The sequence below is a fragment of the Xenopus laevis genome, chromosome 2L (genome assembly GCF_017654675.1).
Source record: "Xenopus laevis strain J_2021 chromosome 2L, Xenopus_laevis_v10.1, whole genome shotgun sequence".
NCBI classification, from domain to species: domain Eukaryota; kingdom Metazoa; phylum Chordata; class Amphibia; order Anura; family Pipidae; genus Xenopus; species Xenopus laevis.
In genome coordinates, this window is record NC_054373.1 from 96,675,435 (window position 1) to 96,703,215 (window position 27,781).

Below are 27,781 nucleotides of genomic sequence, written 5' to 3' on the forward strand. Positions count from 1 at the left end.
TATGAAATCATGATATTTATTTAAGATGAACAAGTGTACAGAAAGTATACAAAGAAATTCAGTCTGTTTTCTCTTGCTCCCAAAAACAAAATAACTTATAGAATATTTTGCAGCATGAATACAAAGAACTGGTTGCATGTTGGTTATACTTAAAGTGTTGTGTGAGGCAAGGCAGTGTCATTTCATTAAAAAGACCAAATTTGTAGATTATCAAAATATGTATCCTTCATTATGTATAAACAACCACTATACTCACAAAGGATTATCAATACGGAGGAATTGTATTGCAGCATAATATTGTTTGTAATCGAAAAAAAACGCATAGAAAAGTGATGTCATATTCCCAAGTTGTTAGAAACGGGTAGTTTATGCACAATTTAATGACACAGCATCACCAAAATGACAGGCTCGGGTCTGCTGGGTTCTGATAGGCGTTCCATTAGTGTTTCACAGGGGGCCCATTTGTTAAAATTGTGTAAAATCAAGGAAAAAATTAAAACACATTGAAAAATCACACTATTCCATTCATTTGAACAAATTGGAACAGTTTAAAACGACACAAAAAATAAAATAGTTGACACATCTCCATTGTCGAACATAGAAGTTCAGCAGATAATAAATACTTGAAGTTTTAAATGGGAGTGCTGGTTCCTTGAAATAAATGGTTATATATATTTTAACCGTGCACCCTGGCGATATTTGCTGAAAAAACGGTTGCCTTGGAGTGCGGATACTCGCTGGACTGTAATATATATATATATATATATATATATATATATATATATATATATATATATATATATATATATATATATATTTTTTTTTTTTATTTTTTTTTTTACTTTATACTTCTTTTCTAATATGCGAGCAAAGTCACTGGGGAATGTGAAACAATTTGATTTACCTCACGTCTCTCGTATAAAAACAAATGTAGGTTCAATCACGGGAGTAACATTAAGTTGTGCCAGAAAAAATATCATGTGAATGGAAGGGGAAACAAAGACGAGCTACAGAAACTGACAACAAATTTCAGAAAAAAAAAAACCAAAACAAAATACTGGCCATATTGATCACATTTTCATCTAGAGATGAAAACCTGAAATCCATAGCAGTGCCATATATTTGCATAGCCGTCAATCATACAAACCAGTAAATCTTTTATTTTTGTTTCCAATGTCTTTTAATCCACAGAATATTTTACAGTGCTACTTTGCAGAAAACAGATAAGAAAGGATACCCATTTTAAATTAATCTTTTGCTGATTTTTTACTTCTAAAAACAATGTTGTGTCTTGTTCTCTGTAACGTGCTTTTATGAAAATAGATGTTTTTAATGACACACTGGCATAAAGATTTCCCAGTACAAAATTCAGAATAATTTAAAAATGATAAATACATCAGTTTGTGCTATCTACAAAACAAGATAAAGGACAGTTATAAATGTATGTGTGCTAACCCCACATCTGTACTATTGACATATCTATAGCAATGCAAAGACTGGTGGATTCCAGTATGGTAGTTCATGATGACATTTCATCTGACATGGGGGAAAGAAGGACGAATAAGAAACAAACCACTATTACTTATTTTAGGTGGGGGATATATTTAAATGCTTAAGAGGCAGATTTATCAAAAGAGATTAGAGCTCATCATAGAAAAAAAAAAAATCACCCATTTTCTGTTCATTCCTATCTGTGAAAGTTAGAGTTCACCATTTGATAAATACACTTCTTAAAATCCCATAAGAATGAATAGAAAGTGGGTGAGCTTTTCTGTAGTAAACAGATAAATCGACCCCTTAATGTAAAAAGGCTTTCTACAATAATAATAAAAAACATATCCATTAAGCAGCAAGTCTTATTATAGCAGTCAATTCAGGCTGCATATTTAAGATTAGCTTTTGAAAGATCTTTTAAATCGACTAATAAAAAAAATCAATCCTTCACTATTTTAGGTCATCATACACCAAATGTTCATCTACTGCAAAAATGGCTTTTATTTAACCAATTTTCCCTTTTATAGACCGTAACCTATCACGGCATTGATTAGTGTGTGCACAGAACTTGAATTCTCCGTTAGCACATTTAGGCAGGTGCAACTATACTGCAGTCTTTGGTTGAGGTATATCTAAACAAATTTGGAGAAATCAGTGAGGTTCTTATAGTCAGCTGAGAACATTTAAAAGGACACTGTAGCTCACTTTTTTAAAACTGCTCATCATTCAGATGCATTTGCTCTTATTGTGCAAAAGAAAATCTAACCCAGGGGTTCCCAACCTTTTTTATTTGTGAGCCACATTTAAATGTAAAAAAAAGAGTTGGAGAGCAACACAAACATGAAAAGGTCCATGGGGATGTCAAATAAGAGCTGTGGTTGGCTGTTTGGCAGCCCCTATATAGACTGGTACTCCTACAGGCGTCTCTGTTTGGCAGTACACCTGGTTTTTATGCAACCAAAACTTGCCAGAAATTCAAAATATGCCTGTGATTAAGGGAGGTGTTTTTTGGTCAGTGACCTGATTTTAACCGGAGTGCCGCCTTTCTGCAAAGCACCTGCTTTGGGAGCAACATCCAAGTGGTTGATGAGCAACATGTTGATCGCGAGCTACTGATTGGGGATCACTGTTCTAATCACACAACCTCAATTTTGGCAGCTTTACGTACTCACTGATGGATTGCAGGCTGTGTTTCTGCAAGAATGGCAGCAAAGGGTGCAAGTATGTTCCGTTCTAGAAAACATTGACAACAACCCAAACCCTAGGTCCCAAGATTCCAGAAAATAGATCCCCATACCTGCATATACACACACAGAGGCAGTTCTGAGCCCACAACAATCTATGCCTATTTATTTACGGTCACTAAAAGAAAATTAACAACGGAACATTTAAATACCTGAAAGTATCTATATACATATAATTCTTATTTTCTTTGTGATCGAGTGGTAAGATAAGGTCACAAGTTAATAAATCAGGTGTTCCTCAATTATAAAATCTCCTATGCTCCAATCACCAGTAAGTAGACAGGATAAAACTGGCAATTTGTGCAGGATGTTAGAGGCTTCCTCTCACTTCTTTAGTTAAAACCATAAATATATCACTGCACATAAAAACACTCATATTCTTAAAGGAGAATTCAACCCTTTAGCAAAAGACCCCTAACCCCCACCCCATATGGGCCCCCGCCCCCTCCTTCCCCCCAGTTCCACGCAGCCATCTTCCGGGTCTTCGGTAAGCGGAGATGGAGACCGGCGAATCGGCGCATGCTCAGTTGGAGCAATTTACCTGTTTGCGACAACTGCGCATGCGCCGAAATGGATGGAAATTGCCGAAGCACCAGAAGAAGACATGAAGACCCAGAAGATGGCTGCGGTGAACTCCGATGCCTGAATCTGCGCTGAGGGGTAAGTAAAAAGTTAGGGGCATTTAAAACTAATGTGCACTAAAACACATTAAAATATGAATGATTAAAAGCTTTTTTGATACTGTAGTTGTATACACAGTATACCTGGTCCTTTTTTCTTTAGTTTGAAAAAAAAAAAAAAAATATATAAAAAGTATGCTCAAGCAACAGGTAATACAGAAAGACGCTTCAGTGGCTGAATGTAAATATACATTAACCAAATACTGGAAGTGTAGAGTAACTCAGCACTGCTGACTGGCTGCATCTTTAAACAAAGAAGATTTTGTATGTGAAGTGATAAAAAAAATAAACACACGGCGGAAGCATTATTCATGTAAAAAGAGATATTAAGCTATTGAGCTCAAACGTATGAGGTCCGCAACAATTTGTCAATTATGAAACATTAGTAGAGATCAAAATCAGCATCTTAACAGACACATATTGTTTTTCTGTGCTGCTGTAACAAAGGATGTCCAAGTTTCTTCTGCCCTCTAAGGCTGCGCCTCATTGTCACTCTGTCCGCACTTCTGCGTTTTGGCGTGGTGGATGGGAGCTCAGTCTGCCCCGTGCTATTCCTAGGGAAGTTTCTCTTAAGTTTCTTCACTGCTGGTGCACTGTTCGATTCCTCCAGCGTCCGTTTCAAGGAGGCCAACCTTTCCGATTCGGTCTTCTTGGTCTGGCTGCTATTTTGGACCTTTGCAGTTTTGCCAACAGAGCTAGCAGCTGAAGAACTGCCAGGGAAAAGACAGCTAGAAGGGTCATCACTGGGCCACTGAGAAAGACTGCCTTTTGATTCAGACAATCCCACATCCTCAAGAGTAGGGGAATAAATGTCAGCCTTAGATTTTTCTGCCTCACTGCTCCATTTTGAGGAGAAAGCATTCCGGCGTACAAGAGTTGGAAGGGGTTCAGAGAAGCTCAGCTTCCACCACGAATCTTCATCTAGGAACTTGGAGAAAGAAAAAGTAAGTGCATTAATATAGACACACAGTTTACAGGGATCTCCCCTCCCCCACCTCAATTTTTAAGATTACATGACAGGAAAAAAATATATAATTCCAAGCAGCTTTCTAATATACATAAAGATTTTCAATGCTTTTAAAGTTATTTGTAAACGTAATTGCTGGATCTGAATAACACGCTTAGAGCTTTGTTGCCGATGGGAGATCACCCCTCACATGCAAGAAAGCGTCAGAAAATATAATTTAATCCAGAAGAATGGGGATTGCTGCATGTGATCTATTCTTCTAGATTAAAAAGTATTTTCGGACAATGTCGCCTGCAAAGAAATAGATGTTGGGAGAAAAATCTAAGCAATAGACTGCCCATGCAGACAAACAGACCATCTTCTGTTCAGATAATTCATTCCAGAAAAGCAAAGCGTTAGGTCCATAAATATTTGGACAGACTACAATTTTTTTCTAATTTTGGTTCTGTACATTACCACAATGAATTTTAAATGAAACAACTCGGAAGCAGTTGAACTGCAGACTTTCAGCTTTAATTCAGTGAGCCGAACACAAAGATTGCATAAAAATGTGAGGAACTAAAGCCGTTTTTTTTAAACCCAATCACTTCATTTCAGGGGCTCAAAAGTAAATGGACAAATTAAAAAAACTGAAAATAAAACGTTCATTTCGAATGAAACGCCTCCCAATCAATTTGACTGCATTTAGCTGGATTTGAGCAGATAGTGTCTCTGAACACCTCAGAATTCATTTGGCTGCTTCTGTCCTGTGTCACATCATGGATAAACACTGGTGTCCCAGTACCACTGGCAGCCTTGCACGCACCCAAGCCATCACACTGCCTCCGCCATGTTTTATAGATGATGTGGTATGCTCTGGATTATGAGCTGTTCCACGCCTTCTTCATACTTTTTTCTTGACATCATTCTGGTAGAGGTTAATCTTGGAATCATCTGTCCAAAGAACTTTTTTCCAGAACTGTGCTGGCTTTTTTTTTTTTTTTTTTAGCAAAGTCCAATCTAGCCTTTCTATTCTTGATGCTTATGAGTGGCTTGAACCTTGCAGTGCACCCTTCTGTATTTACTTCCATGCAGTCTTCTCTTTATGATAGACTTGGATATTGATACACCTACCTCCTGGAGAGTGTTGTTCACTTGTTTGGCTGTTGTGAAGGGGTTTCTCTTCACCATGGAAATGATTCTGCGATCATCCACAGCTGTTGTCTTCCGTGGATGTCCAGGTCTTTTTGCGTTGCTGAGTTCACCAGTGCTTTCTTTCTCAGGATCTACCAAACTGTAGATTTTGCCACTCCTAATATTGTAGCAATTTCTCGGATGGGTTTTTTCTGTTTTTGCAGCTTAAGGATGGCTTGTTTCACCTGTATGGAGAGCTCCTTTGACCGCATGTTGTCTGTTCACAGCAAAGTATTCCATATACAAGCACCCCCCCCTCAAATCAACTCCAGGGCTTTTATCTGCTTCATTGATAGACATAACAAAGGAATTGCCCACACCTGCCCATGAAATAGCCTTTGAGTCAATTGTCCAACTACTTTTGAACCCCTGAAATGAAGGGATTGTTTTAAAAAAAGGCTTTAGTTCCTCACATTTTTATGCAATCTTTTTGTTCAACCCACTGAATTAAAGCAGAAAGTCTGCAGTTCAACTGCATCTGAGTTGTTTCATTTAAAATTCATTGTGGTAATGTACAGAACCAAAATTAGAAAAAAAAATTGTCTGTCCAAATATTTATGGACCTAACTGTATATGGATTACACATTTTCAATTACAGGTATGGGATCCGTTATCCAGAAAGCTCTGAATTACGGGACCATCTCCTGTAGACTTCATTGCTCATGAAAGTAGTATTAATACTAATTCCAGCAATGACTTCCATGCTTCTTCACATGTCTGTTAATCAGCTTCTGTCATTTTGTTTCCATAGACTAAAACAACAGTGCAGAGAGTAGCAAGGACGGAGAGATACTACTTACTCAATAGCAATTACATTTACAAATAATTCTAAAATTATTGCAAGTTGCAATATTTATAAAATATGCACATGACAGAGATTGAGTTTACATCACATGCATACACAATGCACTATTTAAAATATGACTGGCAGTCTTGCTCCAAAAGGATTTTACAATGTTTTTTTTTTGTTTTAAATATACTCTACATCTTTAACAAAGTGCTGAACAGATTAATACATACAATTCTGAATTATGAATAAAAATCATCTTCACATTGGCTATGTTTTTTTTTGTGTGTGTGGGGGGGGGGGAGGTGTTAGTGCATTTTTATCAACATAGTGTGGGAGAAATAGAAGTTGCGCAACTCACCTTGATAGGAGGAGTGGAGCATGGTGTGGAAGACAAGTGACACATGTCCTGACTATTATAGGAGGGATTCTCAGCCAGGTTTAGGAACAGCTCCTCACCCACACAGCTCCTTGGCTTTTCTGTCAGGGGAGAGATGGAGATCACAACAACGCTGGTATTATCAGCTCGTAGCATGCGTTGTCGCCATTGGGTCAGAGCTCGACTCACAAGCATCTTTGCGCATGTCTGTCCATGATCTCCCTTTAACACAATAAAACATAAGTAAGTAATCTGGGCACAGTACAAAGTAATACCATGACATTCATGCCAACAGTACAAAATAAAATTGCACACAGGCAATTAATGAGCGCAGTAAAGTTGAACTGCAAACATTTTTCCTATGGGAGTAATTTTGGGTTTGTTCAAAAAAAAAAAAAAGCTGCAAGAGGTTATATTTTAGGGTGGTCGCACATTATTGCCCAAGGAAAACCGGCACTCCCGTCCCTGAATATAACTTTCTATCCAGATGAACTTAAAGGGGAACTATCGTAAAAATTTAAATGTAAAATTAGCTTCAGCATACTGAAATAAGAAACTTTCTAAAGATAATCAATTAAAAATTCTGTACCGTTTATGAAATCAAGTTTATCTTCACTATTCCTCTCTCAGCATCTGTTTCTCTTTATTCTTTCTTCATTCAGTAGTTGGGTGTCAGATGAATGACCCAATATACCTTATAAAGGGGCTCCTTTTGCCTAGAAGATGTATTAGAGCTCACTCTATTAAAATCAACAGACATCTACGTGCAGGATTTGTGCAAAAGGCAGTTATTTCGCTAGATTTTGTTTGTACTGGAATCAGTTATTTGAGTTAGGTCGAATTCATCTGCTAGGAAAGGAAGCCCTAACTATAAGAGATATTGGATCTAACTGTCAATGAATATCTGACACCCAACTGCTGTAAGAAGACAGAATGAAGAGAAACAGATGCGGAAAGGAATAGTGAATATAAACTTGATTATTTCAGAAACAATGCAGAACATTTAATTGACTGTATTCAGTTTCTTACTTCAGTATGAGGAAGCTTATATTAAATTTAAATTTTCGTGATAGTTCCCCTTTAAATTCAGTGAATGTAAAAAAACCTTATGTGCAATGAACCCATGTAAGTGCACACAATGCATTTTAGGCTGGTTTGTTGCATGTAAAGTGTTTTACAAGTGGAATTTCAATAAAGTTGGCTAAGCATGGACATTTAAACTGCTGATTCAGCCCCTCGAGAACAAGTCGTCAGGTTATCTGCACGTGCATGGGGCCCTACGACGGGTCTGCCCGACCAATATCAGGCTGAAGATCAATCAGGCAGTTTTAAAAAGAAACAATGTACTTGTACTCACAGTTACACAGGCTCTCTCCTGCTCCTGACACATAGATATGGCATCCTGTGCAGACACCATGTTCCAGAGACCATCACTGCCTATAATGATGAACTTGTGCTTCTGGGGATCAATAGTGTGCACACTGGTGTCTGGTTCCGGTGACACCACAAACTCGCCACTATAGAAATCATAACTCCACAGGTCACCTAAAAACAAATATTTACATCAAATTCAGGAAGATTATTTTCCCTTCTCCACAATATACTAGCTCAAAGTCCCACTGTCTTTATCGGGGCTGTCAAACTGGAGGCCAGATGTGTCCTTTCAAGAGATGAACGGTTATCCATATTAATAGGTTTTATAGGCATTCTTTGTAATTAAACACTGGTGAATGAATATACCAAATATAAAAAAAAGCATGCAGTATTTGGGAAATTGGTTACCATATTGTGTTTTATATAACAGAGCTAAGAGATTGCCCATTAAAGACATGCTGAATGGGAAATTGCCGTCCTTGGTTCATTTTGGAGCAACAATTAATGTGACATTCTTACTTTCAGACCCAATCTGCCTGGGCTTTATTAGGATTATTGAGAAAACAAGCTTTTTGTAATAATAAATGCACATAAGTTCATGATAATTGCTTTCCCATCTGTATTGGCTACTTAGAAAAAGGGGGAGGGCAATCATGCACTTCCTTATCTTTAGATAATTTCCAGCCTCTTCAAGAATATCACTATTAGTCCTGATGATAGGCGAGGGCCAATTAATGCAAGTCTCAGAAAACGGAACAAACATTTTTCCTTCTATTATACAGGCTTTCTGTGCAGATAAGCACTGGTTATTCATCAGTACTTAGGCACACTACATGCATCTCCTAATGCTGAAAGGAAGCAGGCCTACTTCAGAAAATACATTTCCTCTTCTGTCCACTTAACCAACAATTCAACTGAAAGAATAAATACATTAATAAAGAATAAAAAAATGTGCCCTTTACAAAAGCGCAGCCGTTGGACAGCCTTTAAAGCAACAAATTATTAAAATCAAGTCTAGTACAGCCAGTATTATTTTTGTAGGAAGGGGCAAACGGAGGGCTTGAGAGATAGAACCAATTAATTGTTTTGTTAAAATAGATTCATGACATGCAACCCTGATGATTCTGGTTTACAATCTCAATAAAAGAAAAAAACACACTGATGAACAGATTTTTTGTCATCACATTATGCCAACATACAGTAGCTATCACCCTTGTTATTTTTTATGGACCTGTGCTTAGGCTCCTCTACAATGTCTACAAGAAGATTGGCATTTTCCTGTTCCACCTAACTCCAATATGTTTTGCAGATTGAGAAAGCAAGAACATTTTAAAATTTCTGTAATCCAAAGTGTGACTCTAAACCTACAAATACATGTATTAATTGTACAGTATGAACGGAACACAGCGGTATCAGTTGTACTACAGCACAATGCAGACTACAAGTGCTGAGAAAGTACCATGATTTAACTGCTAGGAAAAACACACATTAAGCTTCTACCTTGAGCCACTAGAGGGACCTCATTCCATTCTCATAGTCAGCGGCTAAACTATTAGTCAGCAGTAACATACAACTAACAGCTGAGAACTGCCCGGGCATGTCGGAGATATTATAAGTAGACTACATTTTACAAATGGATAAAGTGCAAAGCATGATCTACTAAAAATTGACATAAGTAACTGAGGAAACCTAATTTACGGTCAATATCAAGCAAACTAACTGGATAACTGAGGTATAATCTATTTAGAATATCTACAACAATTGTTGCCACTGGCTGGTATTTTACTGGCCTGGCCGGTAAAAATGATGGTTCATCCCAATGTTATTAATAGGGAAAAAAAAGATACATATATAGGAAGGCCGGTATTTTTTTTCCCAGAAAAGGTGGCAATCCTAATTATAACTACATTTCCCAGAATTATCCACATACATAAAACCCCAAGTCATCAGGGATAAGGGATGCACTGGATTCAAGCATTTTTCAGCAGGAATTGTGAATCAAAGTGCCTGGAAGAACCAGATCTGAACCCTTAAAGGAATTGTTAAGTATTAAAATAAAATGTGGGTAAATAGATGTGCAAAATAAAAAAATGTTTCTAATATAGTTAGTTAGTCAAAAATGTAATATATAAATGCTGGAGTGACTGGATGTCTAACATAATAGCCAGCAACTTTCTATTCACAATATATTGGTGGTGCAAACAAATAAAAAGAAGGGACGCTTTCCCCACTGCAGAAAATGTGCATGTGTGCGGATTTGTGAATAGAAAGTTGCTGTTACTAAGGGACCAGGCCGGGTCTACGGAGAACCAGCACCACTACTACAGAGAGTAAATTCCGGGTGTGCGGTATACCTACTACATAACATAATAACGAGAACACTACTTCCTGCTTTTCAGCTCTCTTGGTTTCCACTGACTGGTTACCCTGGTTACCAGGAAGTAACCAATCACTGACTTGAGGTGGGTCATAACTGTTCGCTTTTAAATCAGAGCTGAATGCTGAGGATCAATTGCAAACTCACCGAACAGTTATGTCCCATGTGGTCCCCTTTCAAGTTGGATTCAGGCTATTATAATATACATCCAGTCACTCCAGCCTTTATCGATTACATTTTTGCTTGAATAACTATCAGAAACATTTTTTATTTTGCACAGCCTATTTATCCAGTTTTTATTTTTACACTGAACTGTTCCATTAAAAATCAAGTGACTTTAGGTCACATGATCAAGGAAATCATTTTTTTTCCTGAGTTGCAGTCTGCCCTCCCATCCCTTGCTTGCCCTAATTTACATTTGCAAATCAGCATTTGGTTCTTAATTCGTTTGAATCCTCCATGAAAGATTCCAAATTCAACTGAATCCCTCTCCCCAAAAAAAGTGGATTTGGTGCATCCCTAATGGGGATTTTACAGTCCTGTCCTACATGCTTTCAAAACCGATTTCCTTAAAACATTAAGCACATATACATTCAAAAGGTACAAATGCTGGTTAGTTCATGATTAACTACACTAGTCTACATTTTTAGTCTGTCCATGCCAGCATTTTTTAAGAAACATTGGAATGCAGAGAACAACAAATACCTTAAAACACTTATTAAAAAGAAATGGGTGACCTTTAAATATCTCAAACAAACAAACGTCCTATGGAATTAAAATAAATCTGCATGTTAAGTTGATCATTGAGGGCCTCCATCATGGTGCTTAAAATGCCTTTTCACTACCTGCAGCTACCAATTTTACGTAAACATTATCAAGAGCAAGAAAGAGGAACTACCTCCAAATTGGCAATCACATTGCCTCATGTGGTTCTATTCCCAAACTGCTAAAGTGAGCATTGAGCACCTGAGAAAAATGGCAGCAACCCCAATCCCCAGATTTGTACCTCACAATCATTTGTAATCAATGCCTGAGCCATTTAAAGGATAAGGAAAGCCTAAATACAGTGAGCTTTATCAGAAAGGTTTATATAAATAAGCCAGTAACTCCTCAAAGTAGTGCTGCTCTGAGTCCATTGTCAAAAGAAACACTTAATTTCTTTCCTTCTATTGTGTACACATGGACGTCTGTATCAGACTTCCTGTTTTCAGCATAAACCTCCAGGGCTTGAGCATGCTCCGTTGCTCCTCTCTCCCCCTCCCTTCTGTAATCTGAGCCCAGAGGTATGAGTGAGCAGGGAGAGACTCAGGCAGGAAGTGATGTCAGACCAAGCTAATATGGCAGACGCTATCCTAAACAAACTGGAGAGCTTCTAAAGCGGTTTACTTGGGTTTGATAAAACATTCTGCAGAACTGAAATAGTGTCATAGCTTGCAATATATTGTGGCTAATATATTGGCAATAAACTGCTTCTGTAACTTTACCTCTCCTTTAAGCACTTGAAGAGCACTCCATACGTTGTGCCATGTCTACTGTGACCTACCACTTACCAAGAGCCCGAGCCACAGCCAAGAATGGAATCTGATCAATCACTGTGCTTCTTCTTACAGGACCATTGTGTGTCAAACGAGGCCTTTTCCACACCACTCTGTTTACTCCACATTTGTTTATAACACTGTTGCAGAGGACGAAAATTAAGAAGATTATTACTGTTTGTTTATTTTTGCTGTTTTATTAGTTATATTTTCTATTTAATATGGGACCTTTTTACAACAGTGGCACTGTACAAAAAAAAAAAAAACCAACTACAGGATACAGTTTGTGTGTCACAAACTTGAGAAAGACATGGAAAAAAACAAGCACTGGGTAAAACAGCACAAGAAAATGTGCAAACATTATTTAAACTTTTTTTCTTCTTCTAGATTTGCATGTTATCATTTCCTATACAGGTATGGGACCCATAATCCAGAATTCTTAGGACCTGCTGTTTTCAGGAAATCAGATCCTTCTGTAATTTGAATCTTCATACCGAAAGCCTACTAGAAAATCATGTAAACATTAAATAAACTCAATAGACTGCTTTTGCTTCCAATGAGGATTAATTATATCTTAGTTTGGATCAAGTACAAGGTACTGTTTTACTATTACAGAGAAAAAGTAAATCCTTTTTTAAAATGTGGATGAAATGGAGTCTATGGGAGACAGCCTTTCTGTAATTTGGAGCTTTATGGATAACAGGTTACTGGATAACGGATTTCATACCTGTATTGAGATCAGCAATGGCCTGTTCGCTATTGATTGTATAACACTTGATAAAATATATCTGCATATATTTCTTTCAAAGAAAGCTTTATTAAAGGTATGATTATAAGTATTTACAAAAGCATACTTGTGTGTGACACACACAGAAGCAATTTTTCCATCTGCAGCGATGCAGACAATAGAAGATCAAGGCTCTACGCCCTTAAAGAACCAGTAACATAAAAAAATAAGTGTTTTAAAGTAATAAAAATTTAACGCAGTGTTGCCCTGCACTGGTAACTGCTGTGTTTGCTGCAGAAACACTACTATTGTTTATATAAATAAGCTGCTGTTTAGTCATGGGGGCAGCCATTCAAAGGAGAAAAGGCTCAAGTTACACAGCAGATAAGCTCTGTACAACATAATGTTACCTGTTTACACTATTTATCCTGTGCCATATAGACTTTTTTCAATTTCCGCCATTGCTATGGTTGCTATTAGTTACTGATCTTGGGCAAAATTAATGCCTTTTATTACATTGTTATTGTAAGAGTTCAATGAAGAGCCTGAGGAACACTCCGAGGTTAGAGGCCACCAGCCCCAGCAACATTTGTCTGCTACATGTGATTAGTAGGTCAGAGTTTAGAACCTTAGTGGTCACATTGTTTCTATGAACCAAGTTTTTGTGAAAGGCAGGCTTTACAATCAAAGTAAAAACTCAAAAACAAAGCCGATATTTTTTCTTCTTCAAGCACGACAATTTTGTGGTTGCTGAAAAACACGGTGGAAAGGGTGATAGATTATTGTGAATATTTCCTACCTGCCACCAAGGCCTTCAATTCGCTCTCTCTCCCGAGGAAGCTCAGGCTTGTGGTCCTGGGTCACTTCGACAGCCTTCAGAGTGTCTCTTGTGCCATTCTGCAGTCCAAACACAACACCTGAGTCTCCCACATGGGCCACATACATCTTATTGCCTCTGATAATAACTACACTGGCTGTGGTTCCGGACGTACTCGGGAGACCGGTCATGGTCTTAGGCCATTCAGCTGCAGAACAAACAAAAGCCAATACTAAATGTGTGCGTGTTTCTTTTATACAGAATTAAACAGCCATTAATATAACCATGAGCATTATAATGTCTTCACCATGAAATTTACACCTCTAATAAGAAACCAGTACAGACAAATAAAAATATTCCCCCCCCTCCCCCCAAATACATGTTTATAAACCATGTGTTATTTTACATTTCAAGTGCCAACTCAATATGCCATTTTAAATAACAGGAGTGACCATCTGTAACAAAAAATGCTAAAACAATAATGGCAACTAAAAATAAAGCTGACACTGATTTATTTTCCCAATCTTTCCAAAATTAGTAAATAGAATATTGAAATAACAGCAGGAACTAGCATTTATCAGTTATTTGATATACTGTTAATGGCTGCCACCTTTTAGAAAGAACTGTTTTTCTCATGAGTATTTTTGACAGCCAACAGACAAAGCTGGAAGGGTTGCAACTGGCAAGGATGCCGGCTATCAGTGTAGCATCAGCTAAAATTAGGTCCAAAATAGGCAATGTTATATTGGAGGCTAGAATGGAGTGTTTTAAAGGACAGGACATCACACAGTACACCTCCAGCAGCCCTGTACATATCACCATGTACACTGCCGTTCAGCTCTCTACAGGGCCCTCTGGTCCTATTTTAACTTGTTTTATTACTGCCAGCCCTGCTCATTATGAATTTAAGGAGAACTAAACCCTATAGCCCACCCTCATTTGTTCCCCTGCCAAGCTCCCTCCACACAAGTTATTTTGTTTGCTAACCTACCATAAATCTGCAGAGCTGTGCAGCAGAGTTCAAAGGCACCATCTTCTGTCTGTCTCCTGATCCTCAGTTAGTTTGCCGACACAGATGTTGTAGAAGAATGCAATTGAATGTATATTGTGAATCAGCTTTAACTGTGCATGTTCCCACAAGATCTGGATCTGAAGATCCCAAGACAGGGGAAAATGGCTGAACTCTGCTACACAACTTTGCAGATTTAAGGCAGGTCAGCACACAGAAGAACTTTTCAATAGAATAAATATTGCAATGAGGGAGCTGAAAATGGGCTAGGGTTTACCTCTCCTTTAGTGTTAGTTCACACGAGGAGAACTCCCGAACTGCCTTCATGTGGCTTCCCATCTGCTAGTATGAAAAGCACACGCGGCGCTGTGTTTTCCGAGGTCGCCCAAAGTTGCCGCACGAGGAAACTTCGGAAAACAAAGTGTCACGTGTGCTTTAGCGCAGGTGATTTTTCATTATAGCAGATGGGAAGAAACGCGAAGGCAGTTCGGGGAGATTGTCGCCCAGAAGAAGAGGCGATTAGTCGCCAGATGACAAAATCTCCCTGAATCTCCTCGTGTGAACTAACCCATAATGTAATACTTATAATGATGATGAACTTGTGTCAGTGTTGGTTTAATTTTCATGGCTGTCTCCCTCATCTAGGAAGAGACTTTGTACTAGACATGCCAGGTATAGTAAAGAACAGATCCCTTAACAGTACAGCCTCACCTCCGCCATCCTCCCCCTCACAGAAATCCCGAGTAGTGCTGAACCGGTCACTTAAAGGACAAGGAAACTGTAGACAAGAGTCAATGGTCCATTGAAACAACAAACAAAGATCATTGATTCCCAGTCATGTGGTTAATTTAAAAGCATATTTCAAAGAGGTAGTGTCAATAATTGCCATGAAAAAAAAAATACAAGAAAGACTGGCTTCAAAGTAAAGTGCAGTCAGCAATTAAGAGCACAGTGGCGCGCCTCAAACAGCCGCAGCCAGGGACACAACATGAAACACACACAGAATAGCTGTCTGTGTTCACAATAGGGTTACAAATGCTAACCCTGCTTGAGGAAGGAGGCTGTTTGGTTTTTATAAAAACCTGTCCAGGTATCTCTATTATTCTGGAGTGGAGTTTGCTTTAAAAAAATCCAAAAACATTAGGTTGGAGCTGAGCAGGAGACTTCCTTGGAGTATTTAGACAATTGTCTGTCAAAAAGTCACCCTTAAGCTGGCCATAGACGCAAAGATCTGATCGTACGAATCGACCGATCTCCGCCGGACGAAAAATGTCGGGACTCTCCACACACGGTCCAAAAATCATCCGAATCCTCGATTCGTACGATCAGATCTTTGTGTCTATGGCCAGCTTTAAGGTGGCCATACACGGATAGATCCGCTCGTTTGGCGATGTCGCCAAACGAGCGGATCTCCCTCCGATATGCCCACCTTGAGGTGGGCAATATCGGGCTGATCCGATCGTGGGCCCTAGGGCCCAACGATCGGATCCTAGCGTTCGCCAAACGGGCGGTCGGATCGCGGGACCGCATCAACGAACAGATGCGGCCGCGATCCGACGGGATTTTTAATCCCATCCGATCGAGATCTGGCCGACTTTCCTTGTATAAAATTACAAGGAATATGGGCAACAGTCAGCTTGGTTATCTTAGAAAGAAAAAGTTCTTCACACAATTTGTATTTCACAGTGGGAAGGCTGCGGTGCCAATGTCCTAACTACAGGCAAATGGTGAGCTCGATCTAGATAAACATCTCACCCAATATACCTGGAAATGAACTGAATAGGTTCACAATTACTTTCAGGTATATATTATAATATACTAGATGTTTGCACCACCAGCAGATAAATGGCCGACTCCACATAAAGGGGTTGTTCACTTTTAGTATGATATAGAGAGATTTGCAATTGGTTTTCATTTTTTATTATTTGTGTTTTTTAAGTTATTTAGCTTTTTATTCAACCATGCATTGATTTGAATAAGAGACTGGAATATGAATAGGAGAGGGCCTGATTAGAAAGAGGAGTAACAAAAAGTAGAAATAACAATAGATGTGTAGCCTTAAGCTGGCTATAGATGCAAAGATCCATTCATACAAATCATCGTACGATCGGACTTCCCCATCTGCCGACCTGCCACTAACCATTCAGATCAAAGTCTTACCAGTCAGATCGAATACAGTAGTTAAAAGAACAGATCAGCCAATGTTCTGCCCCTGACAGCAATCGTACGATAGTTATGTCTGACAAAGCTAGTGACAGTCTCCCACTGAAAATCGTACGATCGGCAATACACGCAGAGATATTATCGGCAGCCGACAGAAATTTTCTAACCTATCCGATCGACTAAACGACCGATCTCCTCTCTCCGCACACGGTGCGAAAATCGTACGAATTCTCGATTCGTACGATCGGATCTTTGCGTCTATGGCCAGCTTTACATAGCATTTTTTTTTAGATGGGGTCAGTGAGCCCCTTTGAAAGCTGGAAAGAATCAGAAGGCAGCAAATAAGTAAAAAAAAAAACAATATAATAAATTCTAACAATATAATAAATAAATACTGAAGACCAGTTGAAAAGCTGCTTCGAATTCACCATTCTATAACGTACTAAAAATTAACTTGAAGGTGAACCACCCCTTTAAAGTTGTGGTTCACCTAAACTTTTAGTATGTTAATAATGGGCAGTTGTAAGCAAATTTTTCAATCAGTCTGGATTATTTATAGTTTTTGAATTATTTGTCTTTTTCTTCTGATTCTTTCCAGCTTTAAAAAGGGGTCACTGACCACATCTAAAAAAAGCAAATACTCTGTAAGGCTACAAATTTATTTTTACTTTTTATTACTCATCTTTCTATACATGTCCTCATCTATTCATATTCCAGTCTCTCATTCAAATCAATGTCTAGTTGCTACAGTAATTTGGACCCTAGTAACCAGACTGCTGAAATTACAAACTGGAGAGCTTCTGAATAAAAAGCTAAATAACTCAAAAAACACAAATGATATACCAACTGCAAATATTCTGAGAATATCACTTTCCACATCATACGAAAAGTTCACTCAAATGGTGCACAAGCATCAGAGTCTTTTTGAGAGCAAATTCACCATTGGGGACAGGCAATGAAGCCTATGGCAGGCAGCTGGAGCACCGACAGATACTTCTAAGCAGGCAGAAATATGCAAGGGGAGCAAACACCTAAAGTGCCATGGGCCTTACAGAAGAAGAGGAGGAATTACAAGGGCCTATATTGGTTCCACTCATCCTTATGTAAGAAAAGCATGCAGTTCAGAACAAATGCAGCAAGTTGTGGAAAGGGCGATTAAAAAGACATCTTCTGCAAGTGTAAATTTGCAAATATTTTTTGAACAAAAAACTGTGTGTTTTTGCATTCAACAAAATAGATGTGCAGGTCAGCAATAAAGTAAAAGCAGAAATGATGTGACATTTTTATGCTTTTAGCATTATATACCCAAAAAGTATATTGTATACCCAAGAAGAAGGAATAAAATATCTGTTTTGCAGGGTTTTTGGATGATTTTCAGTAGACAAATTTCTCTCCCAGTCTTAACAGACTTTCTCTGTGGAAATAGGGTATAGGTAAATTGGTGAGTGGTTTAATGTTCTGAAGTTTAAACAATAGAGCATTGTAATGTGACAGCTGTCAAACACTTATTAGCTTTGCACAAAGCCAAGCAGGGCACGCTTGTGACATCAGAAAAGTATTTCTAAAGCCCTTCCCACACAGACATGTCTAAACTAGTATTTTCCCTTTACAGCTGGTTAAAGTCTATGAGAACTGGACAAGTGCCAGACAGATTTTTAGGTAGAGAAAAATATAGCTCAGCAGAAAATCTCCCTGACTCATTACATGCTACAGTGAGAAAACAAGAGCCCACATTCATCCAACAGATGATCACAGTGCTGCCCACTATTGTTCATGCTGTGGGCCACTTATCTGTTATTTCCCACATTTGAGTTAAATTTATCATAAAACAATACTGTCATACTGAGGTCTATGGAGTTCTTGGGCATGCTAGGGGTCGCATCTGGCATGCAGGCCACCAGGTGTTTAGCCTTGGATTAATATGTGTCTTGGTTATTTGCATATCTTAAATCTTCTGTCTTGTGTGGCCAGCATAAAGCTGGCCATAGATGCAAAGATCCGATCGTACGACTCATCGTACGATCGGACTTTCCCATCTCCCGACCCGCCACTAACCATTCAGCTCAAAGTCTTACCAGTCAGATTAGTTAAAAAACAGATCAGCAATGTTCTGCCCCTGACAGGAATCGTACGATATCTATGTCCAACCAAAGCTAGTGACAGTCTTCCACGGAAAATCGTACGATCGGCAATACACGCAGAGATATTATCGGCAGCCGACAGAAATTTTCTAACCTGTCCGATCGACCAAACGACCGATCTCCGCCGGACGAAAAATATCGGGACTCTCCACACACTGTTCGAAAATCGTACGAATCCTCGATTCGTACGATCAGATCTTTGCGTCTATGGCCAGCTTAAGGCTTCCAAACTCATTTTATTTTCTGCTGCTGGGAAGAACAAGCATTCAGAGGCTTAGGGCACATGTTAAGATTCGGGGAGATTTATTTGCCCGTCGATAAAACGCCTCTTCTTCTGGCGATTAATCCCCAAAAAGCCTTCCCGCCGAGGAAACTTAGGGCAACTTCAGAAAACAAATCACTCAGAGTGCCATCCCGCAGGCAATTTAGATTCTAGCCAGCGGGAAGGCTGTTCAGGGAGATTAGTCGCCAGAAGAGGTGATGTCGCCGGACAACTAAATCTCCCCGAATCTTATGTTGTGCACTTACCCTTAGGGGCAGGATGAAGTGATTTTAGGTGGGTCCCAGTGACAACAGTGCAGACAAGTTGCAATAAATAGTACAGATCATTCATGCATCTGGTCATATGAAAGCAATGAACCCTAGAGCCTCATTGGTGTCCCAGGGACTCTCAAGTATAGCGGACCATACCCGGGCAGATGTAAGCTGCCAATTTAAGCCCTTATGAATGAGTTGGCAGTTTATTTGACAGTGTATAAGCCCTTCCCGACTGCCTGCCTGACAGATGTCTGGCAAAAAAAAAAAAAAAAACAGCCAGATGGCTGGTTTATAAAAAATCCATCAGACCACATCAGTGCATTGATGTGGTCCTCGGGGAAAAGTAACATTTTTGGGTTTACATCCCCTGCTAAAACCTTAAAAGACATTTGTAATCCACGTGTAATAGAACTATGCTTAGGTTTACATTCTCATTCATATACGATGCTGACAGATTAATTAAGAAGTTTATTGGGCAGAATATGGGGCCCTCGGACGGGCTTCCCCGATTGATATCTGGCTAAAAGTCTGAGAGATGTCAAAGGGGCAAGGTTAAAAATCCCATTGGATCGAGGACATCATAAGTTCATTGATGCCTCAATCCTGCAGCCCGTATTCTTCTTGTTGTGATCCGATTGTTGGGCTGTAGGGCCCACGATTAGATCAGCCGAATATTGCCAACCTCAAAGTGGGCATATTGGGGAGAGATCTACTCTTTTGGCAACGTCGCCAAACAAGGGGGTCTACCTACGTATGGCCAGCTTTAGCAATCTCACACTGGCTTTAGATTTTATCCAACCTTTCCAGCAGGCCCAGACTAGCAATCTGTGGGTTCTGGCAAATGCCAGAGGGGCTGCTATAAGGTCCCATAGAAAGTCAATATCTTGTGGGCTGGTGGAGGCTGTTTGGGCCTCTATGTGGGCTGATTGGGCCTCTGTGTACATGAAATGACAAGTCCTATTTTAATACTCAGTCCGGACCTGCTTTCCAGGTTCTGTATTGTTATTAAAAGCAGGGAAGGCTTCATTCTATTCCTTAAAGGTGAATTCAACCAGTGGGAAAAAAAAAACCCATACCCCCACCCCAGGTAGACCTTCCTCCCTCTTGCTTTCAGGCCAACCACCCCCCCCCCCCGGGGAAATGCCCCATACTCCATACTTACCCCTCGCCGCGAGTTCCACGCATCCATCTTACGCGTCCTCTATAAGCTGACTGGGAGATCTGTATTCCTGCATTTGGAGCAGTTTGCCGGTTTGCGACAACTGCGCATGTGCGGAATTAAAAGGAAATTGCCGATCTTCCAGTCATCTTACCTAGGAGCCGGAAGATGGATGCGTGGAACTCTGCTGGAAGAATCTGCGCCGACGGGTAAGTATGGAGTATGGGGCATTTCCCCGGGGGGTCTACCTGGGGTGGGGGGTACGGGTTGAATTCTCCTTTAAAGGAGAAGGAAACCCTGTAGAAAAAAACCCTGTACCCCCACCAACCAGAGAAATGCCCCATACTTTATACTTACCCCTCATCGCAGATTCTGGCAGCGGACTTCACAGCATCCATCTTCCGGTCCTCGGTAAGCTGACTGGGAGATATGCAATTTCCGTCCATTTCGACGCATGCACAGTTGTCGAAAACCTGCAAATTGCTCCAACTGCGCATGCGCCGACATACTGATCTCCCAGTCAGCTTATCGAGGACCCGGAAGATGGATGCTGTGAAGTCCGCTGCCAGAATCTGCGATGAGGGGTAATTATAAAGTATGGGCATTTATCCTGGTGGGGGGGTACGAGGTTTTTTCTACAGGGTTTCCTTCTCCTTTAAGAACACATTTAAACGTCTAGTACATGTGCAGAATTTTTATGGTACATATGCAGAATTTTTATGGTACACGTCTGTATGTTAAATACTGTTGCAGCACTCGTCTAACAAGTCTGCTTTTTATAGCACATGTTCATAACAATGAACAGAATAGAAATAATTGTCTTGATCACTAGTCTAACAGGTAGAAAGGGGAATTTATTTCAAAGGCAGTTCTGAGTAATCCCCAGAATGGGATGGGCAGTGGTGAAGCAACAATATACTTTCTATTTGTGCTACAGAGCCTACAGATAGACCGCTGTCTTAACTCTAGCTTCCTTATATTTGTGCTGGAAAAGTGGTCTGTGCACATAAAGCTCAATAAAAATGCATAAGATTTAATCTACATTGCTCCCATTGTGTTTATATTGCACTCTCTTGCTAATTTTTGGGAACAACAAACCGATCACATTTGAAAAGTGCAACTAGTGTACAGCTGGCCTTCCATGAATCAATAAGATCTAGCAATTCCGTTACCCAACCATTGCTGCAGTTTGAGTAAAGGTTGAATGTCAATACCATTGTCTGAGGAGGTCACCATTCAACAAAATAACAGGGGCCACACTTTATTTGAGCTTTTGCCAAAGAATATTAGCCGGCCTTCTGACTAATTAACCTATAATCTAATGATGTCTGTGCGACTGTGGTAGGCATATTAAAGAAGACATATAGGATAAGTGAACCCCCTCCCTAATATTGTAGGCAATAATTAATCCCTATAGATCTGCCTTGGTCCCTGTCGGTGTTTCAAATAATGGGTGGGGGCGTCCTAATGGTCCATGCCAGAAGTACAACAGAAGGGGGATAGCCAATCAAAGCCCTGCAGTCACAAAAGCAAAGGCAGGCTTCCCTATCAGATCTGCTTAGATTGGTTCCCATTCTACAGTGCAATGTGCTACCAACTCCCCTGCACAGCCTGGGAAAGGAGGCAGTAGATGGGTGGGACTAGTATGGTTTTTTTGCAGCAGTTTTAAGTAAATCAACCTAAAACACTACTTTTTTCAGCATATTTGTTGGATATTTAAGAGTAGAATGCACTGGAACGTTCTTGTTTTCCACACAAAACAATAACATGCAAAGAACTCAGTGGTGCTTTAAGACAGCACAAGGAACCTCAAGAGCTGCAACCAGCCTGTGGGCCACCCATCAAACCAAACTGTGAAAGAGCATTTATTTATCTGTTGTGCATACGATTTTAATATTTCCTTAAATACCTGCTGTCAAAAGCAATTGGTCTTGCATTAGAATAATTTACCTGACAGAATAGACATATACTTCTTTAGGATTGGGGTGTGGTTAAAATCACAAGATAGGAATATATTTCCTATTTATCTGTAGGATAAAAGCAACTCTAAAAGGGTGTAGAGACAAAGGAAGGGGTGATCAGCTGTGGCAGCTGCAGAGCAACATTAAAATCTGTCTCTGGTTCGTAATAATTAGATTGCATGTCCTCCAGATAACGCTACACATGCTGCCTTGGATAAAACCCAACAATGTTTCCCCCCTAAGGGCATTGTGTCATGCCTTATGATTAAACTATAGACAATATAATTATCTTTTATGAAAAAAAGGCCTAAATATAAAAACTGAAGAATAGGAACAAAGCGTGCAATATGATTAACAAAAAGGTCAGAGCATAATAAACAATACAGTCTTTTTAAACAGCCTTTTACAATAACCAGAGAAAGAATATCATTACACATATTATTCTGAAGGAACAAAATTTTAAAAAAAAAAAAAAAAAGGTGGGCAGTTCTAAAAACTTGTGTTTAAACAGTGTGAGACTTTATATTACACATTAACAGGCAGGAAATGCTTCAATGCACAATCGTTAAAGTAGCCTAAAAACTTGTAATAACGGATATCTGAGAGGGGGGAATAGGGTTTGAATGTGTAGCTCACCTTTAAGCTGCTGGCGTATACACAAAACCACCCATGAGCCATTAGCTTCAAGTTATTTACTACGTTAAAGAATGTACCATCCTTAGTATCTTTTCAGTTGTTATTCTATTTGTTGTTTTTTAATTATTTGCTGTTTTCTGTCAAGTTTCAGGGCGTCACTGATACCGGTAAACAAAACACTATTACTCTGTAAGGCTATAGTTTCATTGTTCCTTTGATATACTTTACCTTTTTATTCAGACCCTCTTCTTTCTATCTTTTAGTTTCACATTCAAACCACTACCTTGTTGCCAAGGTAAATTGGTCCCTAATAACCAGATAACTTCTGAAATTCTAAACTTGAGAGTTGCTGAACAAAAAACTAATTCTAGATCAAAGAAAAAACTTACCCTTTTATAGCAAAGTAAACATTTATATAAAAATACTACTAAACATCTGAAAGACCATAAAATAATGTAGCAAAGTATAAAAGTACAGAGTGTACAGTTTTGCCCATATGGCGTCACTTTTATGGCTTCCATTACCTAATGTTCTGAAAATGCAGTAATTGGTCCGATTTTTCAGAAAGGTAATTCATGTAATGAAAACAGTTTTAAAGTCAGCAGACCAACACTTGTTTCTACGCCACTACATTGAAAAGAATAATGAATGTTCAAGAGAAACGATTAGTTATCACTAAAAAAAACCTGACTGTACATGGGTTTGTGGCTGGCACTGGCACAAGGGTGCTTCTAGCAGCTGGTCAAAGTCACAGTGTGGGTTAGACCAAGCGCTGGCGATTTCTTTCTGTGTACAGGTTGTAGCCAAATTTTGCCTATAGCTGCCATTCAGCCTTTAAAACGGAATGATTTACAGGTGTATGTGAACAGGCTAGGGCTTAAAAGCTCCCTGCTTTCTCACTATAGCCTCTGAGTCAAGGGTAAGTGCACTGTTGGTCTTACTAATCAGTCACACTGTTTGTTGGAGGACTTAATTTTAAAGGAGAATTAAAACCTAATTAAAGTAGCTAGAAATGTTGTACATTATGTTTTGGGCATCTGTACCAGCCCAAGGCAACCACAGCCCTTTAGCAGAGAAGATCTGTGTCTCCAAAGATGCCCCAGTAGCTCCCCATCTTCTTTTCTGCTGATTCACTGCACATGCTCTGTGCTGCTGTCAATTACTGAGCTTAGGGACTGACTCACAATATACAGTACACATAGAATATAAATGTCACAATATACGGCTGATTAGTAATTAACACAGATAATTACTACATGGTAGCACAGAAAGCAGTGCAACCAACATCAGAATTTAATAATCAGCCTTGTAGAATCAGCTTATATTACAGACAAACTTCATTTTCTGCTTGATAATTTGTGACGACCCCTAAGCTTAGCTTCTCAACAGCTGCTCAGAGCAAACTGTGCATGAGAGTGTCACAGACACTTTCCAAGTTGGTGACCCCCTGTGACAAGTTTGAAGTCCTGGATCATTGCGGCTATTGATAAGATGAAACTTGAGGCTGGTGCAATATGTTCAGTATATTATAGCAGTGCCTGTTTGCCTTGGTGATTCTGGCTTTTGAAGCAATGTAGCCAGGGTTGCCGGGTTTCCAGCCAAATTTGGCTACTAATTTAAAACCCAGGTGGGTTTTGAAAGTACAAACTAGCCAAGGTATGGATTTGGGCCTTTGGCTGGTTTGTACTTTGGAAACCATCCAAAAAATTTTCTTGCCCTAATGTGCCAAGCCTGTGTCTCCCAGTGCATGTTGGGTAATGTAGTTTTTGTTTAACAATTTGACCACAGCCAAGTTTAATGTAAACTACAATACCCAGCATGCAATGGGACTGACTTGTATAGAAGACTGGTGTTACCAGATTTTGGGCTCTGTACCCCAGTCTCCCATCCCTCTTAAGCATTCTCGCATTTTCTGGTGACATTCCTCAATTTCAGACAATTTTGGAGCAAAAATCATCTGGCCACCGAAAGGTCTAGCGGTTGACCTGTTTTACCAATATTAACTGTGTATGAATTAAGGCCTTTTGGGACCCCAATACCTCCTGGGCCCCCTCTGTAATTACGCCCCTGGTGACAGGCGAATCTGTCAATTTACAAATGTCATTTACAAATCAGTGAAAATTTTGTCCTGACGCTGTTCGTCTGAGTTCCGACTTCTTCAGAGGCTACAGCTCGGTAGTCTGTGAAGACGTCGGAACTCAGACGAAACGCATCAGGACCAATCGCAGTAACGTCACCCCTGTGGAGGGAAAAGTCTTGCAGGCCCTGGGTGGCCCCTTGCATTCCTAAGCCCCCCTCCAAGGTAGACTGAGCAGTTTCAAGGTGCCCATGAGGCCCTTCTATGAACTGTTTCAAGACTACCCAGGAGACAGTGTGCCATCCGAGAAGGTCCTTATCAGTAGTATGTTATGTTATTCTTTTGCTTCTAGCAGGTGCCCTGGCCTTGAAGCTCTCCCACTATGTTACTCCCTTCTCGTTCACATAGCTAGCTAACACTAGATAATTGTACACTGAGACACTATGATAGATAATTGGCAATACTCCCTTTTCTCCCTAGAGAGGCCTTTTCCCATTGAAGTTCCTCTCCTGAAGGGTATATAATGTGTGGTCTTTTCTTTGTTCAGAAGTTCTGTCTTGTACTTTGTACAGAACCCACGACGCTCGTGTATGTTTATTATATAATTAATAAACTTCCTGAATTCTTCTACCTCAATGATCTCCGGTCTTTGGATTATTCCCTAACACCCCCAATCGCCCCGGAGCAAACACGTAGTGAAGCAGGACAACGTTGGTAGTGGTCAGCTATGTAGCCCCGGACTCCAAAGGGACTTTTCAAGGGAGACTTGATTTGCATCTGAAACATTCACACTTCAGGGATCTCTATCTGGCAAACCAACTGGGATTTATTTGATATGCACAGAATATGAATAAATGTAAGTACCCACCTGAGAATTAATACACGTGGTGTTTCAGGATGGTGGAAATAAGAACTTCACCAAATAATTTAATGAAACAACAATAATTGATGATTGGAAATAGTGGGCCATTAAAAAATAGAACGTACTACACTATATTGTTATTTTGGTGCCGTGTACTTATCTCCCTAAGCTTATCTTAGCGCTGACTCCCATCTATCAAAAGACATTTCCATTTGCGTTTACTTGAGGGAGACCGAGTCTGTGAGTCGGGAGAACAAGGGGGACCCCAGAGACTTTGGATAATTTCTTATCAAGCAATTTGAAAAAGGTGTATTTTCACATATATTATTTATTTATTTATACTGCACATATTGTGCTATTTTGGGCTACTTTTGAAGTGCGTCTTGGGTTGTTTTGTAGCCGACTTTGGCAGGTTTTGAAAATTAGACCTGGCAGCCCTGAATGTAGCACAGCCCAGCTGTGAACGGACCAGTGAGGAAGCAAGCTATGCTGAGCTACATTGTCACAACCAGCAGTGCAGAAAACCCCAGATTGCTTCAGTTACAAATACATTTAAACTTCTATGATGAATGGATTTGTTCCTTCGAATGACATTTTCTATCATTAAGCACAAATGTGATTAAAAGGAGACCCCCCCGGAGGTGTTTGAGGTCGTTTAAAGTGTGTGAATATGATTCATCTAACCCACAGGGGGAAGAGAGCGAGACACTTACGGAGCTTTTTCCACATCGCATGGTGACAAGCCACGAAGCCCTTGCGGATGGCGCCGCACACTTCCTCGGGATCTTGGGACAGGAAGCCTTTCTGTTTGCTGATATGCCCCCAAAGACGGTCCCGAGCAAAGTGGGCGGCTTCCCGACCCCCGTGCCCATCATAAACAGCGAAGAAGGCAAGAGTCTGCCTGCTCCCACTCTCCCTCCTGCAGTTTTTAGCCGGTGTCTCTTCCTCTCCCTCCGACCAAGGCAGCTCGTCCTCCCCCGGCTCTGGTTCCACTAGTATCTGAGTGACATCCTCCATATACTTCCTTCCTCCCTGGTCCGACGACACGCTCACCCGCAGGGAGAATGGAGTCTCCATTGCACCCCTTCTTTGTTACAACTCGGACGGTGGGACGAGAGAATGCCAAAAAGTGATCAGTCCTCCTTAAAATAAATAGCTTTTTCTAAAACGAACCCTTCGCGATGGATGAGTGGTGCTCGTCAAGTAATCGATTTCTCAGCTCAGCGCTTCAAAATTCGCCAACCGCGTTGCTGATTGTTTATTTTCAACACAGTCCGGGAGCAGATGATACCCCTTCTACGTCACACAGCAAAGTAGAACACCCAGGCGCCCCGGCCAGTATAGGCTTCCTACAGTTCCTGTGAGCCTGCGCATTAAGTCGGCACTGAAGGAAGCCGGCGTAGCCATCATAAAGGCGGGCAAGAACTGTTGCTTATGTTAGCTGCTCGGCTTCCGGGGACACTACCGCGGTTGGGACGTACGAAACGGACGTCAGAAATGTTCTAGAACATATCCAAAGACCAACATGGGCCTCCATTTTTGATCTGGGCAATCCAAACCTGCAAAAGATTGTAGAAGCGCCCTAGCGCCGCGCGTGGTTGTATTCATACACCACACCTTCTGAATCCCGCCAATAGCCGTCAAATATAGACGTGCATGTGCTAATGATTTGCCCTGTTTTT

The 27,781-nt window shown here is 40.1% G+C and overlaps 1 protein-coding gene across 1 annotated transcript; it reads right to left on the minus strand.

Moving 5' to 3' along the window:
* ppm1d.L (protein phosphatase, Mg2+/Mn2+ dependent 1D L homeolog) lies at positions 1-27,659 on the minus strand. The gene is made up of 6 exons (XM_041582228.1): positions 26,813-27,659; positions 13,537-13,762; positions 12,026-12,150; positions 8,082-8,269; positions 6,707-6,946; positions 1-4,346 (listed from the first exon to the last, which is right to left on the minus strand). The coding sequence occupies exons 1-6, from the start codon at positions 27,174-27,176 to the stop codon at positions 3,825-3,827; spliced, it is 1,665 nt and encodes a 554-aa protein (XP_041438162.1). The 5' UTR covers positions 27,177-27,659; the 3' UTR covers positions 1-3,824.
* Between the last annotated feature and the right edge of the window lie 122 nt (positions 27,660-27,781).

Bases quoted from the DNA above. Each gene is read 5' to 3' on its own strand.
- ppm1d.L (XM_041582228.1), bottom strand. From the start codon at position 27,176: ATGGAGACTCCATTCTCCCTGCGGGTGAGCGTGTCGTCGGACCAGGGA. The intron at 8,270-12,025 runs GTAAGTGGTAGG...ATTTGTTTTTAG, and splicing joins GGCTGTGGCTCGGGCTCTTG to GTGACCTGTGGAGTTATGAT. The intron at 6,947-8,081 runs GTGAGTACAAGT...ATTGTGTTAAAG, and splicing joins AGGAGAGAGCCTGTGTAACT to GGAGATCATGGACAGACATG.